This window comes from Protopterus annectens, chromosome 17.part0 (genome assembly GCF_019279795.1).
Source record: "Protopterus annectens isolate FY-2018-M chromosome 17.part0, PAN1.0, whole genome shotgun sequence".
NCBI classification, from domain to species: Eukaryota; Metazoa; Chordata; order Ceratodontiformes; family Protopteridae; genus Protopterus; species Protopterus annectens.
In genome coordinates this window covers 583,161,189-583,178,891 of record NC_056751.1, presented here as the reverse complement: position 1 = coordinate 583,178,891, position 17,703 = coordinate 583,161,189, and the positions used below count along the sequence as shown (strand labels likewise).

The 17,703-nt window shown below is 39.1% G+C and overlaps 1 protein-coding gene across 1 annotated transcript in view; it reads left to right on the top strand.

Moving 5' to 3' along the window:
- The window catches only part of LOC122791466 (NACHT, LRR and PYD domains-containing protein 3-like), a 772,530-nt gene that overhangs the window by 39,279 nt on the left and 715,548 nt on the right, over positions 1–17,703 (top strand). Inside the window, exon 2 of the mRNA XM_044059210.1 lies at positions 9,300–9,364. Within this exon, the coding sequence (XP_043915145.1) occupies positions 9,343–9,364 (22 nt within the window). The 5' untranslated portion in view covers positions 9,300–9,342. The remainder of the gene's footprint in view (positions 1–9,299; positions 9,365–17,703) is intronic.

Here is a 17,703-nt window from a genome sequence, read left to right as displayed (position 1 = left end):
ATGTACCTTTGGTTTATACAGTCAGTAATTAAAAAAGTTATTGCACAGAGTATAAAGTGTAAATTATTCTGATATTTACAAGAGTAGAGCATATGTGTGACTGACACTAATAATAAGTTAATCCTAACTTCTGGTTGTAAGGACTGGTTATATAATTATGACATAATTATTTTATAGACTATGTATATTCTACTCTGTAATGTATATAGTAGAGGTTGGAGAGGTAGGAGGTATAGAAGGTGTAAGAGCAAGATAGGAGATGCTGTTAGAGGTAAAGAAACATTGGGTTAAAGAGAGAGAGAACTGAAGGAGGAGCATTAGTGTATGTTAATAATAGAGAGATGATGAAGCAAACACTTCTGAGGTTTGGTGACGGGGGTTAAAGTGAAGTAATAGTTTGAAGATTAGGGAGGTTGTTTATAGTGGCAGTTCCCCATGAATTTGTTAGGAATTCTTTGAGGGTTTGTTTAAATTCTCTTGTCTGGGTTATTGTTCAAATGGACAGATTACTCTAAGATAGGGAAGGAAAGTAGCTGTAGAGATTTTGACCAATTTTGATCTTTTTGGTTTATAGATTTCTAGGTGGTTTTGGTCTGAGCTTCAGAGGGTTCTGGTAGAAGTATATAAGGAGATGAGAGAGGAGCTGGCAGAGCAGAAAGCAGGCTTATAGAGGATGGAGTGGATGAGCATAAGTTGAGAGAGTTGGAGTTGGTGAGGGAGTTCTAACCAGTTAAGAATTGAAAGAGAGTGACAGTGATGAGCGTTGGGTGTTTGGTTGGCAGCAAATCTGTAAATTTTGGTGTAGGTGGTTTCAAGTTTTGATAAGAGAGAGAAGACTGCAGGTTTGTTAAGATTTGTGAGTTGTAGAGGAGACTGCAGAGAGGATAGGCATAAGCAAGAGAGAGGCGGGAGTCTGTGGTTAAGAATTTTTGGTTACTGTATAATAGGCCAGGTTTCTGGTGTGTTTTCTTGATACAGTGGATCACTTGAAAGTTGAATTTAAGTTGGTCATCTGTGATAACTCCAAGGAGCTTAGTGTCAGTTTCCACAGTGATAATGGTATTGTTAAGGGATGCTATGAAGAATGAGACTTTGAGATGACTAAGGGATTTAGGAAGGCATAGCAAAAGTTTGGTCTTTTTGGGATTAAGTATGAGTTGGTTGTTGGAGAGCCAGTTTTCAATTGAAGTAAGTTAGTTTTGTGTAAGGATGAGCAGTTCTGAGAGGTTATCAGAGATGAGATGACTGTAGAATCATCGGCATATTGTATTAGAGATGAGTGTGGGCAGGAAGTGTGGCAATGATTTATAAAGATGGTGAACAATAGAGGACCAAGTATTGATCTTTGAGGGACATCCATATTGATGGGTCGACAGAGGTATAGAGGAAAGCCATCTGACTGATTGCTGTTGGTTGTATAGGTAGCTTGAGAACCAAGAAATGGTTTAAAAAGGCTGAGGTCAGAGAGTTTAGCTAAGAGCTTAGGATGAGAGATAGTGTTGAAAGCTTTAGAAAGGTCAAGGAAGAGGCAGGAAATTAGTTTGTTGTTTTCTCTAGCAAGTGAGATTTGGTGAGTAAAAGATAAGAGGGCTGTAGTGGTGCTGTGGTTTGGGAGGAAGTCATGCTGGGTGGAGGTTAAAAGGTTTTCTTGGGTAAGGTAGTCAAGGATTTGTTTGTGTACACATATTTCCAGTATTTTAGAAAGGGAGGTAGTATTGCTATTGGTCGGTATTTGGATAGGTCTGCAGAATTACTCCATTATGAGTGGGTATAATCAAGTATTGATTCCAAATTGTGGGTACTGTAGATTCTTTGACAGAATGGTTGATCAGGATGGAGATGGGATAAGCTACTGATTTTTCTGCAATCTTTAGGAAGACAGGAGGTAGGTTATCAGCTTAAGGGGAGCCTGGTTTCAGCTTCTGAAGTAGGTGTTTTATATAATAGGTGGGTATAGGTTTTAGAGAGAAAGTGTTACTTTGTTGATGGGGAGTGGGGGAATTAGAAGGGTTAGTGGATTGTTGGAGGATGGAGGGGTCAGGTGGGTTTGTGGACTGAGGGGTTTGTGTGAGTTTACTGATAGTATCAATGAAGTAGGAATTAAAATATGGATGCAGTCTCCTGGGGAGTATTATTTGGGCATGAGTTAGGTATAGAGGGGTTGCCTGGGTGCAGTACATGTTTACTAGAGTTCTCGAATTGTTTTGGGTCCTTAATCCAGTCATTTTCCCATGCAAGAATGAGAAAAAGCACATTATTTTTTCTATTTTCATGCTGTTTAACCAGGCTTTTTTTTTAACATTGCAGTGCCTACATTTTTTAAACCTGAACAGGAAGAAAGACAGAAGGGAAGAAAGGGGGGATGAACAGCAGCACCTATTTACAATCCCCATTTCGCTTAAAAATAACTGCGAAAACTTTATAGGATGCAAAGAAAACCATATACCACAAAAATAGCACTATTAAAAAGGAAAAAAAAAATCAGTTTTCTTACTTACAGTTAACTTTTCCCTTCTCTTCCCCTCTCCAAAGCATTTTTTCCAAACATTAATAACTTGAAGTAGGGCATGTACTTTACAGTCCCCCACAAGTCCAACAAGTTTTGAAAAAGTCCAATATTTCCAGATTTTCTTGTTCTGTCATACTTCACAAATATAATTATTCCATTGTAATCCCACATTAAGTTACTGGTTTAATTACTGTTCATCTCCATCTCCCAAGTCCTGTCTCTGCGTCATTTTCAGCGTACTCTCAATTCTTCAATTCAACTCTCCTGCTCCCTTCCTTTTCTCCAACATTTTCTATTGAAACAGTGGGAAAAGTTTCAAGGTTCACTCTTTCTCTCTGTGGTCTTTATTACAAAAGAACAAGAAACAGTATATCCTTCTATTTCACAGCTCCCTTTTTGTTGGACAAACTTTTGTGTTTCCTCCTTAGCATGTACTTCATCAAAAATTTATTTTGTCCCTCCAGGGAAGAATACATTGAAGACAGTTGGGTACAGCAGTTTGAATCTCACAACTGCATCTCAACATTCCCTGAATAGTGGAATTAATTTACTCCTCTTCTGCCTGGTGTACAATGAGTAATCATTCTCTACAAGCACTGTTGTCTGCCCCTTTTAGTATTTTGTCCTTCTGCTACAGAATCAGCTCCTTCTGCTGGTAGGATTGTATCTTTACTATTAAAGGTCTAGGCTACTTTCTCATAGTCAAGTTTGGAGCATACACACAATGTAAGTTTGGAGCATACACACAATGTGCCCTTTCAACTAACAACTCCTGCTGTGGAATACCAGTCCAGCTGCTTATTTGTGGTTTCATAAAATTAATGCAGTCTGTTCCTTCCAGCTTCTCTGGTATAGCTGAAAAGTTCAGGTTTTCCCTACGTGCTCTGTCCTCTAATTCTATTATTTTTTTTAAACATCTCTTCCTGAGCACTCTCATATTCAGCCAGTCTTTTCTTCATTTCATCCTCTAATTTTTGCAGCTTTATCACCTAATGTGATTATCTTTTTAAAGCATCTTCCATTTTCCAGTCCTTTTGTTTGTGTTGATATACTCCATCAGTGTTTCATTATTTTAACCAGGTCTGTGTGCAGTTGTCTTATATTTTCCTGTAGGTTACTGGAAGTCATGTCTGGACACTGCTTCTTGCTGAACAGCTGCAGAACTTTCCCCTTTCAGTGTTTCTTCCTCACCTTTTGTAGCTGATTTTTTCCAGGTTCTCTGTATTTCTTTTTTCCTGGCATTGAGGCAGTAGACTTACTAGTCAGTTACTGAAATTTACCCATAAACACAAATGTTTACTGGCCTTCTCTGCTGAGTTTCTGTTTTCACAGTGGGAGCGCTAGTGTTAAGCTGTTACTCAATGTGCAGCAATCTTGGATGATGATTGGAGTGTTTGATCTTTTTCTTACAATGGGATGTACCTCCTGAAACATCTGCCAGGATGGCACTGGATAGACTCATATCTAGTAGATTTAAGTGGGTTTTAAAATGTATCCCTTAAGTTTTGGCTTGTAGTGATTAGTTATTGCCTGGTACTGACCTACCTACCTTCATCTCTGCCTTCTTGCGTGTTTACTGAGCAACACTTTATTTCTGGTTATATGGTAGTTTTACCTGATGATTTTGTTATCATTTAATTTGTGTAGTATTATTTGTTTTAATACTATAAGGAAGTAATAATGCCCAACAGGTGTATGTTATTGTGTAAATAAAGCCCACTCAGGGGTATTCTGAGGCCAGATGCCTATGGCATTGGGCCTGTACACTCCGGAAGGGTATTACACACCCTGGATGACATTATTATGCTTAGAGAATGGCCATCTCTTAAATTGTTTTGTATTTGTTTTTTTTTGTTTTTTGTTATATATATTTTTAATGTTTTTGATGTAAAATAGTTCCTTGGCCTAATGATTCATACTTGCTGTAGTATATTTAACTGTTGTTGGAGAGAGTATTTTACATCTAAAATACAAATTTGGTAAGTATTTAATGTCTAGACACTCTGCATCTCTGTGTCTGTCACATGTGCGTGCACACACACACACGCACACACACACACACACACACACACACACACACACACACACACACACACACACACTGTGGTTTTAGGGTTTGTCTGGATTTCTTGAGCTAAGAGGTTGAGAGGTCTGCATGCTTTAAATGTAAATGACTCAATCAATCTCTGTCTTAACATACACCCGTACATATATCTATATGGATCTAGTACTTCTGGCCGAACGCATAATCACCGAAATGCAAACAACTGAACACTAACCAACGAAAACACACTACAACGAAAATACATTCCACCGACTCACTAATCACCGAAAACAGCAGAGTGCAATTAAGTGGTCATCTGGTAATTCACAGTCATTAAGGTTACAAATATCAAAGCATTGTGAGTTAACAAGTACTACCATGCTAAGAGACATGGCTGATATGTGTAGGTTAGCGCCCGGTGTCCTGGGACAAGGTTACAAAACTGAAAATTCTCAACGAGGTGGAGAAATACTGGTATTAGATGGATATGTCTACCAGTTAGAGAAAAAGACTAAAACGTGCAGATACTGGCTTTGAAAGTATAAGATTACCAGTAAATGTAAAGGTAGAGCCATCACTATCTCTGTAGCCAATGTGAAGAGCTTGTGAAATCCGTTGAGCATTGTCACGCAGGTGAACCACAAGAAGTGGAAAATACCGCATTAGAACAGAGTTGAAGCAAAGGGCATCCCTTTCCAGAGATACACCATGTGTCATTCTGGACGATGCTGTAGGTTCCACTTCCCTGGAATTTGCACCGTATTTGCCTAACAGACGATCTGTGCTTCAAACTGTTAACCGTGTCCGTTCTAAGGGAAGACGTGACATAAATTGTATTGCATTAGATTTATTCAACTTTGATGTAACCCATTTCCCACTGAAAAATGGTGTATTTCTAAAACAGTCCTGTGAAGATATGAGCAATCATATCAAGGTGCTAGTGCTGACAACAGACCCAATTTTGCAAGACATAACAGTTACAAAGATATGGTTAATGGATGGTACTTACTTAAAAAGAGTTGCAGAATGTAGGCAAGTGTACACCATTCATAGTGTTGTCAAGTACGGTGCTTATAGCAGGAGTGTACCCCTAATGTACTGCTTAATGAATAAGAAGTCCTTACGTGCATACAATTTAATGTGGAGATGCATTTTTGAGTTCTTTAATGACCGCAAACTACATCTAGAGATCTCATTTGTCTTGTGTGACTTTGAGCCTGCAGCCTTTCAGAACGTAAACCGCAATATTAGTGGAGTGGTGTGCAAGGGTTGTTTCTTCCATTTTGGAAGAAACATTTGGTGGAAAATTCAGGGTTTGGGACTGGCTTTGCTATACAACTCAGACATTCACTTCAAACAATGTGTCAGTTGGCAACCTTAGCTTTCTTATCAGAGGATAAAGTCATGGACACATTTCTTCTGTTAAAAGAGCAATTTCCTGTAGTAGGCAAGCCGCTCAAAGTAGTTTGAGGACTGGTATTTGATAAGGAAGCCTAGATGCCTTAAAACTAGGACTACAAATTCTATCAGATTCCCTCCACTATTTCCTGTGCAATTCTGGAACATCAGTGTGTTAAATGAGTTAAACCTGCCCAGGACCCAGAATGCTGTTGAAGCATGGCACAGGAGGCTTTGGTGTATAGCAGGGAAGCACTTGCTTGATATGTACAGCATTTTGCAGGCTATTAACCATGAACAGTACAGGGTGGATGAAGTACGGTGTAGGATGCCTGCTGCATGCCCACCTACTCCAAAGAAAAAGGCCCTTATTCCTCAGCAAGAGCAATTCCAGACTTTGTTCACCAGTAGAGAAGAGTACACTCCCCTTGATTACGTAAAAGCAATTGCTACTCTTTTGCAAATATGAGCTGAACAGGACTGTGTTTACACTTCATTATCTGGTTAAAATGAATAAGTAAAACTTTGTGGACTGAATTCTGTCTTTATTTCTTTATCAGCACAAGTGTGAACTGTATACATCGGAATGTATGTTCTGTGCTGACAGTATGGGATACGCTCGGGTTTTGCTGAAAGTATCCGCCATTGTGTTGTTTTCGGTGATTAGTGAGTCGGTGGAATGTATTTTTGTTGTAGTGTGTTTTCGTTGGTTAGTGTTCAGTTGTTTGCATTTCGGTGATTTATGCGTTCAGCCATAAGTACTAGATCCACCTATATATATCTATCTATCTATATATGTATGTGTGTATACAGATATGTATGTATACACACACACACACACACACACACACACACACACACACACACACACACACACACACACACTTCTGCTTTCATATATTCAAGTACCCATACACTCAACACACGCAGACAGAAACATCAACACACTCACTGACACACACACACACACACACACACACACACACACACACACACGAGCACACACACACACACACACACACACACACACACTCACACACACACACACTGTTGGATTTTTTATTTATCCATTTGTTTTAATTTTGCACTCCCTAAATAGCAAAAACTCTGCTTAGCGAGTGAAAATAATGTCTCGCTCAATCTCATTCTTACTTAGACACACGATTTTATAATTTTTAAAATTCTTTTTGTGTGTATTAACTTTACACATGCTAAACAGCAAAAGTACTGCTTAGTGAGTGTAAAATAATGCTGGCTGTTATCTCCGTTACAGTCTCAGCTCCGTGGCAGTTTAATCTGCTGCTGTGAAGTGTCAGACTAATTTTTTAGTGAGCATTATGTGTTCATTAGCACCCTGCTGGAGAACGTTCATTCTCCAGTCAGAGTGGTGAGGTGCAGGTTGCCCATTCTCTAAAAACAAATAATAATTTCTGTATTACTATCAGTTGTTTTATGTTATTTGTATGATGGTTAGTTTGTAGGCACTTTAAAAACTTAAACATAAGAACAGTTAGTTTGTTTAAGTGCCGCATCATTGCCTCCTGTGCATCCTGTAAAAGCATACTCATCTTTACAGGACACTTCCCTATATTCTTGGAAGAGTATGCTTATCAGTGTTTTCAAAGTCTAATTTCTGAAGTCCTGGTACAGATGTATACATAAAACTAAGACAAGTAAGGTGGCATCTACAAGCTGACACAGTTTGTTAAATGTGCATAATGAAACAGCCAGTGTGGGAAGTACAGAGATGGAGTTAGTAAGGAGTATTTGGGAAGTTATGAAAAGTAGCTATTTTCCATGTTTACATTAATAATGTAAAATTGAGTACAATACTGTTATGTTGGAGATAGTGTATGCAAGCAGTGAGTGCTAGTAAAAAAAAAAAAAAATAATAACATTAAAATATGGTTGGTAATGTAAAGACATTCTGAGATGTTGTTGTTTTTCTTTTGGCTTTTCCCGGTTAGGGGTTGCCACAGCGGAACTCCGGTCCACTAATGATTGGCAGTGGATTTTTATGGTGCCGAGGTGCCAGCCCAATGCCCAACCTTCAATGAAGGCACACCCATTCACGCATGTCTTTCGAACGCCACTCTACTGCGGGGAGGACTTGCAGACTCCACACAGAAGGTGCTCCAGCCAAGAATCGAATGGGAGAACCTCTTGCTGTGAGGCGACAACGCTACCACTGCACCACCGCAGCTGAAGACATTCTGAGATATAAATGTTTTTTGATAAAGCAGTTATGAATGTAAGCTATAGTTTCATAGCTACATTAATTCAGAAAAGTTATATGATCAGGTGAACAAATAATGTCATCTTATACAAAATATTAAGGAAGCCAATGTTGCCAAACATACTTAATATCTAACACTTACTGTTTTGTAGATTAATATTGTTTTGAAATACTATGAACATATTATTTGTGTAGTTTGCATAGATTCTCCAATATCACAAAACAGCAGTTTGCTACCCCATCTTGCCATATATCATTGGAAAACTCCTTAACAAGTGAGCTATATAAAATATAAAATATCAATACCATTTTTCTTTCATAAAGTTACTTTATTAAAGGAGTACCTCCAGATAGACCACTGATACTAACAACAGTTTCAGTTTGTAGCCCATTTTCTACCAAACAGCTTTCATGTTTTACATTTTTTGTAACTCACATCATTTGCCATACGTTGCATATCTTATGAACTGTGTTTTTAGCAGAGGATATTGGAAAGAAGCTCTTAAGAAGCAAGCAGTTTCCTCACTTAGCAGAATTCAGGAAGCAATGGGCTCAATTAGCTAGCTGCTGCATATCTCTCAACTGTACAGGCTTTCACAGAATGTCCAGATTTTTGTCTCATGTTTTTAGTTTGTTTCTCATAAAATCTTTGTTTTTTGGGTAAGTCTTTTTGGACTGAAGTCAGAAAATAATGACGGACATTTGTGTTGCAGATATCATACCTTTCAGAAAACGCACATTAATGCAATACCTGTTATTCTAGCAACTTTCTAAATTTATAAGAACACTATTTAACAATTGTCCCTGTTTTTGTGCCCCCCCCCCATTATTTATTGCTTTGTCCAGATTTCTTGCTCCAGGAAGTTGAGAGCGATGACCTGCTGTTCAAGGTTAAATGAATTAACCTCTCACATTGGCAACAACTAAACAGCAGATAATCAGTACAGATCTGCATTTTATTAGTACAGAGCCATTCATGTAATTACACTAATTAAAAATGACATTTTTTCTTCTTGAAGCAGTTTAAAATAATTTATTATTTTAACAATTAGTGTACAGCCTTATAGATATGTGTCATCATTCTCATTACACTTACTTCTTTTTTATACCAGGTGTTGCAAAAAAGGCTGCCATTATCTCTGCTAATACAGAAGAATGGATGCTTCCTGCAGTAAAGGTATTTATATATATATATACATATACATGGGTAAAATGCATTTTTTTTATTTTACATACTTTATTTTCTTTCTTATGATCTGATTTTATAACAAGAACAAGTGGCACTAGCAACCACAATGCTGTCATAAACTGTATTTCCTTTAAAATTGTGTTTAACACCACATTTATAATTATCTATTAACGAAGTAAACAAGTCCTCTTCATTCGTAACCTAAGCCAAAAGCAAACAGTTGTTATACGCATAATGCAAAAGTGTTGTCAACTCATCAGCATAGTCACTGATGGAAAGCATTCAGAGTATTCCAAACAGCTATCTGAATGCTTTGCTGATGAAGTTAAATTACTACTCGCATCTCTTTGGTCATTTCCCTTAACACTAAAGACATATCATAGCAGGTGGTATTTTTATTTTACTCCTGATGTTCAGTTCTGTCATGTCTCACTGAAAAGCATAAACGTATAGCTATGATAAGTTCCAAGCTATAAGAAGGCAGGGGCTGATGGACTTTGGCACAGACACTTCTGTGCTTGTGGCATCTTTACTTTGGTATCTCTGAAATGCATTACCTGTTCATCCTTAGCACATAGGAATTTTCCAGAATTCTAGAAGTTAGCCTACTGTAACTTGCAAAGGCTGTAAAATACTCAGCATATAGGCCAATTAGTATTGTCTGCTTTGCAAAGATAGCTAAAAAGGCAACATCCTACCAATTAAAGGTTTACATAGAGGCATGCCAGTGGTCAGTGATATCCAACATTGTTTCCAAAAGAGCCACAACACAACTAGAGCATTCCTGCTTCTGCCAACGGCATTCATAGAGCTGTGGATAGAGGGGAGCTTACTGGTACTATGTCTGAGGGTCTCTCTCTAAGGTGTTTGAGTCAGTCATTTAAGAAGATATTTGTAGTGAGCCATTACTGAATGGATTGTATCCACATACCTACAGTAATTCTATAACTATCTGTGCAAGAAATAATTTTGTGTCGTCATTGGGCAAAGTGGTTCTTATCTAGAAACAGTCTGGACAGGGGTACTACAAAATTATGTCCTTGGCCTGATACTATGTAACATTTTCATCAACTGTCTGGTGTTAAACAACTGTAGCACTAATATTCTCCTGTATGTTGATGGCAGAATCATCTCAGCACAGGGAAGTTCCCCACTTGCAACTGATATGAGGAAACTGTTACAACAGTCACCAAGCACAACTTTGTCAGGGTTTGCAACAGCTTGTTCTTAAATTTAACTTGGGTAAGACCTGTGCTTTTTTTGTAAGCACCTCAGCTTCGTTAAAAGGCAAGTTTAGCATTACAAGACCTGACAATTGTATTCCAGAAAATATAACTGTATGGGAGTTTGGGATGACTGACTGTTAACATTTAGCTGACACATGCAGAATGTTGCAACAAAAAAATCTCAGATGATTGTCTTCTTATAAGTGAACATGCACCAGTGTCTAATTGATAAGGACCTAAGCCAGAGACTGTGGGGTCATGTCTGAAAGCACTTTCTCCTTTAGGTTAACATTTTTGCCAACAGTGTAGCTCTAGACATATATTTAAAATATTGATCTGCCCACCCCAAACTTAGGTCTATTAAGCAAACTTCTAACCCCTTCAGCTATATAAAACTGAAAAACGCTTTGAATGACTAGATGAATGACTGCAAATTTGTTCCCAGGATATGTGGGGGCAATCTATTTAAATAATTTATTTATTTATTTGCATTTGCTTACCGAGAAGGTCCAACTGGGTCATGCAAGACCCCTTTTCTGGGGAAGCCCATGAAGAAAAGCTCTAAAAATATATTTAATAAGAGAAAAACATGCCAAGAGATATATTTATTTACATGTGTTTATTAGTGTACTGATCAGTATTGACCAATGTCAGGCTCAGTCCTGGTGAAATACAAAACATTTCACAAACAAAAGTACAGAAATGTAAGCAATAACAGTAATTTGGACTAATTACATAGAAAGAAATGTGTGTATACATTCTACTGAACAAGCACAGTGCAATGTACAATCAAGTAGAGAACATTTAATGAGAGAAAAACATGCAGATATTTATGTATTTATTACTTATTTATATTTGTTTAGGGGGGTAGCTAAGGATAAGGCATATGAAGAGTTGTATGAAAGGTTGGACACTAAGGAGGGAGAAAAGGACCTGTACAGATTGGCTAGACAGAGGGACCGAGCTAGTAAAGATGTGCAGCAGGTAAAGGTGATAAAGAATAATGAGGGAAACATACTCACAAGCGAGGAGGGTGTGCTAAGCAGATTGAAGGAGTACTTTGAGGGGTTGATGAATGAAGAGAATAAGAGGGAGAGAAGGTTGGATGATGTGGGGATAGTGAATCATGAAGTGCAATGGATTAGCAAGGAGGAAGTAAAGATAGGTATGAAGAGGATGAAGAATGGAAAGGCTGTTGGTCCAGATGACATAGCTCTGGAAGCATGGAGGTGTTCAGGTGAAATGGCAGTGGAGTTTTTAATCAGATTGTTTAATGAAAGTTTGGAAAGTGAGAGGATGCCTGATGAATGGAGAAAAAGTGTTTTGGTACCGATTTTTAAGAATAAGGGTGATGTGCAGAGCTGTAGTAAATACAGAGGGATTAAATTCATCAGTCACAGCATGAAGTTATGGGAAAGAGTAGTGGAAGCTAGGTTAAGAAGGGGTGTGATGATTAGTGATCAACAGTATGGTTTCATGCTGGGAAAGAGCACTACAGATGCGATGTTTGCTCTGAGAGTGTTGATGGAGAAGTACAGAGAAGATCAGAAGGAGCTGCATTGTGTTTTTGTAGACTTAGAGAAAGCATATGACAGGGTGCCTAGAGAGGAGTTGTGGTATTGTATGAGGAAGTCGGGAGTGTCAGAGAAGTATGTAAGAGTGGTACAGGATATGTACGAGGGTAGTGTGACAGCGGTGATGTCTGCAGTGAGAGTGACAGATGCATTTAAGGTGGAGGTAGGATTACATTAAGGATCAGCTCTGAGCCCTTTCTTATTTGCAATGGTGATGGACAGGTTGACAGACGAGATCAGACAGGAGTGCCTGTGGACTATGATGTTTGCATATGATGACATTGTGGTCTGTAGTGAGAGTATGGTACAGGTGGAGGAGACCCTGGAGAGATGGAGATATGCTCTAGTGAGAAGAGGAATGAAGGTCAGCAGGACTAAGACAGAATATATGTATGTGAATGAGAGGGAGGATAGAGGAATGGTGAGGATGCAAGGAGTAGAGGTGGCGAAAGTGGATGAGTTTAAATACTTGGGATCAATAGTTCAGAGTAATGGTGAATGTGGAAGAGAGGTGAAGAAGAGAGTACAGGCAGGATGGACTGGGTGGAGAAGAGTGTCAGGAGTGATTTGTGACAGACGAGTACCAGTAAGAGTGAAAGGGAAGGTCTACAAGAGGGTAGTGAGATCAGCTATGTTATATGGGTTGGGGACAGTGGCATTGACAAAAAGGCAGGCGTTAGAGTTGGATGTGGCAGAGTTAAAGATGTTAAGGTTTGCACTGGGTGTGATGAGGGTGGACAGGCTTAGGAATAAGTATATTAGAGGGTCAGCCCAGGTTGGTAGAGGCAGAATTACATTGGCTTGGACATGTGCTGTGGAGGGATGCTGAGTATATTGGGAAAAAGATGCTAAGGATGAAGCTACCAGGTAACAGGAAAAGAGGAAGGCCTAAGATAAGGTTTATGGATGTGGTGAGAGTGGACATGCAAGTGGTTGGTGTGACAGAGCAAGATGCAGAAGACAGGAAGAAATGGAAACAGATGATCCGCTGTGGCAACCCCTAATGGGAACAGTCGAAAGATGATGATGAGGGGGGTAGTATACTGATCAATACTGACCAATTTCAGGCTTATCCCAGGTGAAATACAAAACGTTTTACAAATAAAACATAGAAAAGTGTAACCAATAACAGAGCATTTCAAACTAATTACATAGAAAAAAACTGTATATACATTCTAGAGAAAAAGCATGGTGCAATGTACAATCAAGCAGAGTGTAATGTACAATATTTACTTAAGTTTCCAAAGTTGGTCATAGCAGAGTTACAAACAATATTTGAAATAAAGTGATTACAGGTTTAACATAGACTAGGCATCTAGGTGAATATGACAAGTAGCAGTTGTCAAAGAAACAAAAGTAATAACAAGGGGGATTGCAGTAACAATGGCACTGTTAGTCTTCCAGCAGTATTGGGTGATGTGGCTGAGGTCCTCAATAGTCTGTGTGGCCATTAGCTTATTAAGAACCCATGAACCTATGAATGCAACCAAAGAGCAGCCTTAGAAAATTAGTTGCTTCCTACACTTAGATAAGTCCTTCCCATCATTTCTGTTACCTCCAACTGTAATTTACAAAGGCTGCAGAATACTCAGCATAAAATCTGCATATTCTTGATTGGTGGAGAAATAAGAGGGCATCACAGCACCCTTGCAAAAAGGGCAAGATGGCTTTCCATGTGAGTGAAAGTATTTCTTATCACGGTTACCTTAACTTACAAATGGCTTAATCTTGATCATTAAAAGCAGTTACACTGCATTCTCACCTTTGAATACAGCACAATGAATTCCAGATTATCCTCAGTTTGTTTGTGTTTGTTTGTGTCTTTCGGCTTTTCCCGGTTAGGGGTCACCACAGCGGAACTCCAGTCCGCTAATGTTTGGTAGTGGATTTTTACGTACCGGGTTACCAGCCCTGACGCACAACCTTCAACAAAGGCATGCCCCATTCACGTATGCCTCCACACAGAAGACGCTGTAGCTGAGAATCGAATGGGACAACATCTTACTGTGAGGCGACAATGCATAGTTAAGTAAAAATGTTGTGGTGCAGTTACCAAAACCTAGTAGAAGGTGTAGTTTGAACCCAAAGTGGGTGACCTCACAACCGTGTCTCAAAAATACAATAGAGTAATGTCCTTGTATTCATGTCTAACTGTTAATTAATTTTGCTGTAGCTAGTCAGAATTGAAAAAATGGCCTAGTGGTCCAGTTAAATAAGTAAATAATTCAAAGACTATAGCAAGACATATACAGCATTAATATGAGCAATCTATGGCAATCAAAGATATTCATTTAATTACAGGGCTGATAGCAGCTAATAGTAACAAGAAAAACAAGGCACAGAGGCAGATACACAGCAACAGGGTAGATACAGAAACAAGTAGTAGGTCATGGCACAAGGGTAATACAGGAAAGAGGGGCAGGTGATGGCAGCAGGTTAAAAAGAGGAATGAGGAGCAGGCATGGCAGGAGGGTAGCTACAAGAATGAGGTACAGGTGATGACAGCAGACTTAATACAGGAATGATGGGCAGGCATGGCAGCAGGGTAAATGCAGAAAAGACAGGCAGGCATGGCAGCAGGGTAAATACAGTAACAAGTGGAAGATCATGACAGCAGGGTTAATACGGGAATGTCAAACAAACATGGCAGCAAGGTAAATATAGGGACAAGGGGCAGGTCATGGCAGCAGGGTTAATACAGGAATATCAGGCAGGCATGGCAGCAGGGTAAATGCAGAAAAGAGAGGCAGGTATGGCAGCAGGGTAAATACAGAAACAAGGGCCAGATCATGGCAGCAGGGTTAATACAGGAATGTCAGACAGACATGGCAGCAGAGTAAATACAGGGACAAAGCCAGATTATGGCAGCAGGGTAAATACAGGAATAATTTGCAGGCATGGGAATGGGCTAGATACAGTAGTGAGGTGCAGGTTATGGCATGCAACATAAATAAGGAAGATATAACCAGTTCTTTGTAGTTTCATGTAGAACAATCTCATGAATACTGGTCATAATTAACCTGTTCAAGAAGCAATGAAGAAATTACATTTCCAAATACAAAATGAACTAAATATTTAAGACTTTAAGGCAACACTGTTTCAACCCTACAGTATGGAATTCACTGTTTAATCTTTGCCTGGTATCCCCCAAGAATCAGCTGTAGGCAAGAATGACTAATCTGGTCAACAAAGATAAGTTTGTCAGCATACTGCAGAAAGAAAAAATAATAACTCCCAGCTTATGCCAACTTTGATAACAGCTTTTTACTAATTCTGTGTATCTGACCAGGAAGACTGCAGTATGTAACTAGTATAATGTAAGCATGTATACTGTGCCAGGGATGTGGGGTAACAGTCTTGTGTACTGTGTCAGCAATGTTGGTGTTATGACCTTGTGTACTCTGCCAGTAATGTGGGGAAGGGGCCTTGCATAGTGTGCCAGCAATGTAGTATAAGAGCCTTGCGTACTGTGCCAGCAATATATGGTAAGGGCCTTGCATGCTGTGCCAGCAGTGTAGGGTAAGGGCCTTGCATACTGTGTCAGCAATGTAGGGTAAGGGCCTTGCATGCTGTGCCAGCAGTGTAGGGTAAGGGCCTTGCATACTGTGCAGCAGTGTAGGGTAAGCGCCTTGCATACTGTGCAGCAGTGTAGGGTAAGGGCTTTGCATACTGTGCCAGAAATGTAGGGTAAGGGCCTTGCATGCTGTGCCAGCAGTGTAGAGTAAGGGTCTTGCATACTATGCAGCAATGTAGGTTAAGGGCCTTGCATACTGTGCATCACTGTTGGATAAGGGCCTTGCATACTGTGCAGCAGTGTAGGATAAGGGCCTTGCATTTGCATACTTTGCCAGTAATGTAGGGTTAAGGGCCTTTAGTACTGTGCCAGGGTATGGGGCAAATGTCTTGAATTTAGCAGGAGCAATAAAAGGTGAACCAAAAAAGATGAGTGGATATGCATAGTCTAGCCAGGACACCTATATATTCTTGCCTGTAAGAGTGAGAAGTCTAATTATCTTATATGCAGTTTTAAGCTATTCCTCAAGTAGCAATTTAGTGTGGTATGAAAATGGAAGACAGAGGTCTAACCAGAGGCTCAGACTTTTAAATGTAACCACTTAAAAGAAAGAATGCATTTGTGCATTATGTGGGTCAGGAACAGTGAGTTAGAGAATTTTTTTACTAATCCCAAATATCTCGAACAAGGTTTTTAGAGATGTTGATCAAAAGTGTCCCAATAACATACACAGTATGTTTTTAGGGGTGTTGATCATTTCTTACATGGCCCATTACCAGGGAGAATTGATGTCCTGTAGTGGATGTCTATGGATGGCCAGGGTAGTATGCCTTTACACAAGTAACATGAGTGAAAAAAATACACCAAAAACTACATTCTCTCTATTGAGTCAAATCCTTCCTCTCAGTCACTGTAAGAAAACACATTGCCTCTTCTCTCCTCTTGTTCTAATGTATTCTGCACCCATCCTTAACAACATTCAAGTGACCTTGCTAAAGAAACTTGGGCAGTGTCACTACAAATTACCACGATTTGCTGTCAACCTTCCAAACAGAACACACCACTGTACCACCCTAAAGTAATTACAGTAGCTGGAATTCACACACTCTCTAACTCACTCACAACTTCCACAAATCCATAACATTAGGTATAAACCTAACAACTTTCTGTCCATCTCCAGCCTCATGCAAATATATAACCCTTCCAGGCCACTATGTTAATTGGTCAAATACCCATTACATGTATCCAAACCCAACAATTCTGCTGGCAAATTACTACTGTCTCATCACATTACTAAGTCCTGGAACTCCATCTCACAAGCAATATGACAAGAACATGCCCTAAAACATTTAAAACTCAATTGAAGTCCCACCTGCTCAGTTACCAGCACCGTATATGTGATGTTTCTGAATAATCTCCAAACCCTTACTGTCATCACTCTTGTGTGTAATTGTCCACAATACAGCTACTTCTTCACAGACTGTAAGTATCTGACCATCATCTACCCCTCTCCACTACTATCTCTATTTCCCTTTTACTTGGGCCTCCTCGATACTCCTTCATAATTTGTAATCATCCACATCCTATAATTACTTCACTGTCCCCTACTCGGTTATCTATTTACAGATAATTCCATTTGAAAATAGACTCCTATAGGTTAATATTAACTGATATTTTACTGAATTCTTGTTTTAACTATCATGTTTTCTTTAACTGTCATATCATTACTCTTTTATGTGTGTTCATTTACTATTCTATGTATGTGCGTCTATTAAATTCTGATTAACTGTCATATCATTACAATTCTATGTATGTATGTACAGTGTGTATATACATTTATTATGTAAATCTTGTATAACTGCCTTCTAATTATTCTGCAAAATGAAGCATTTCTCTCTGGGCCGCCAGTGAAAATGAGGCCTGTGCCCAATCGGAGTTTCCGAGAAAACAAAAACAATAAGTAAATACATTTCTTATGCACTGAGTATAACTATAGTGCTGGATTCCAAAGAG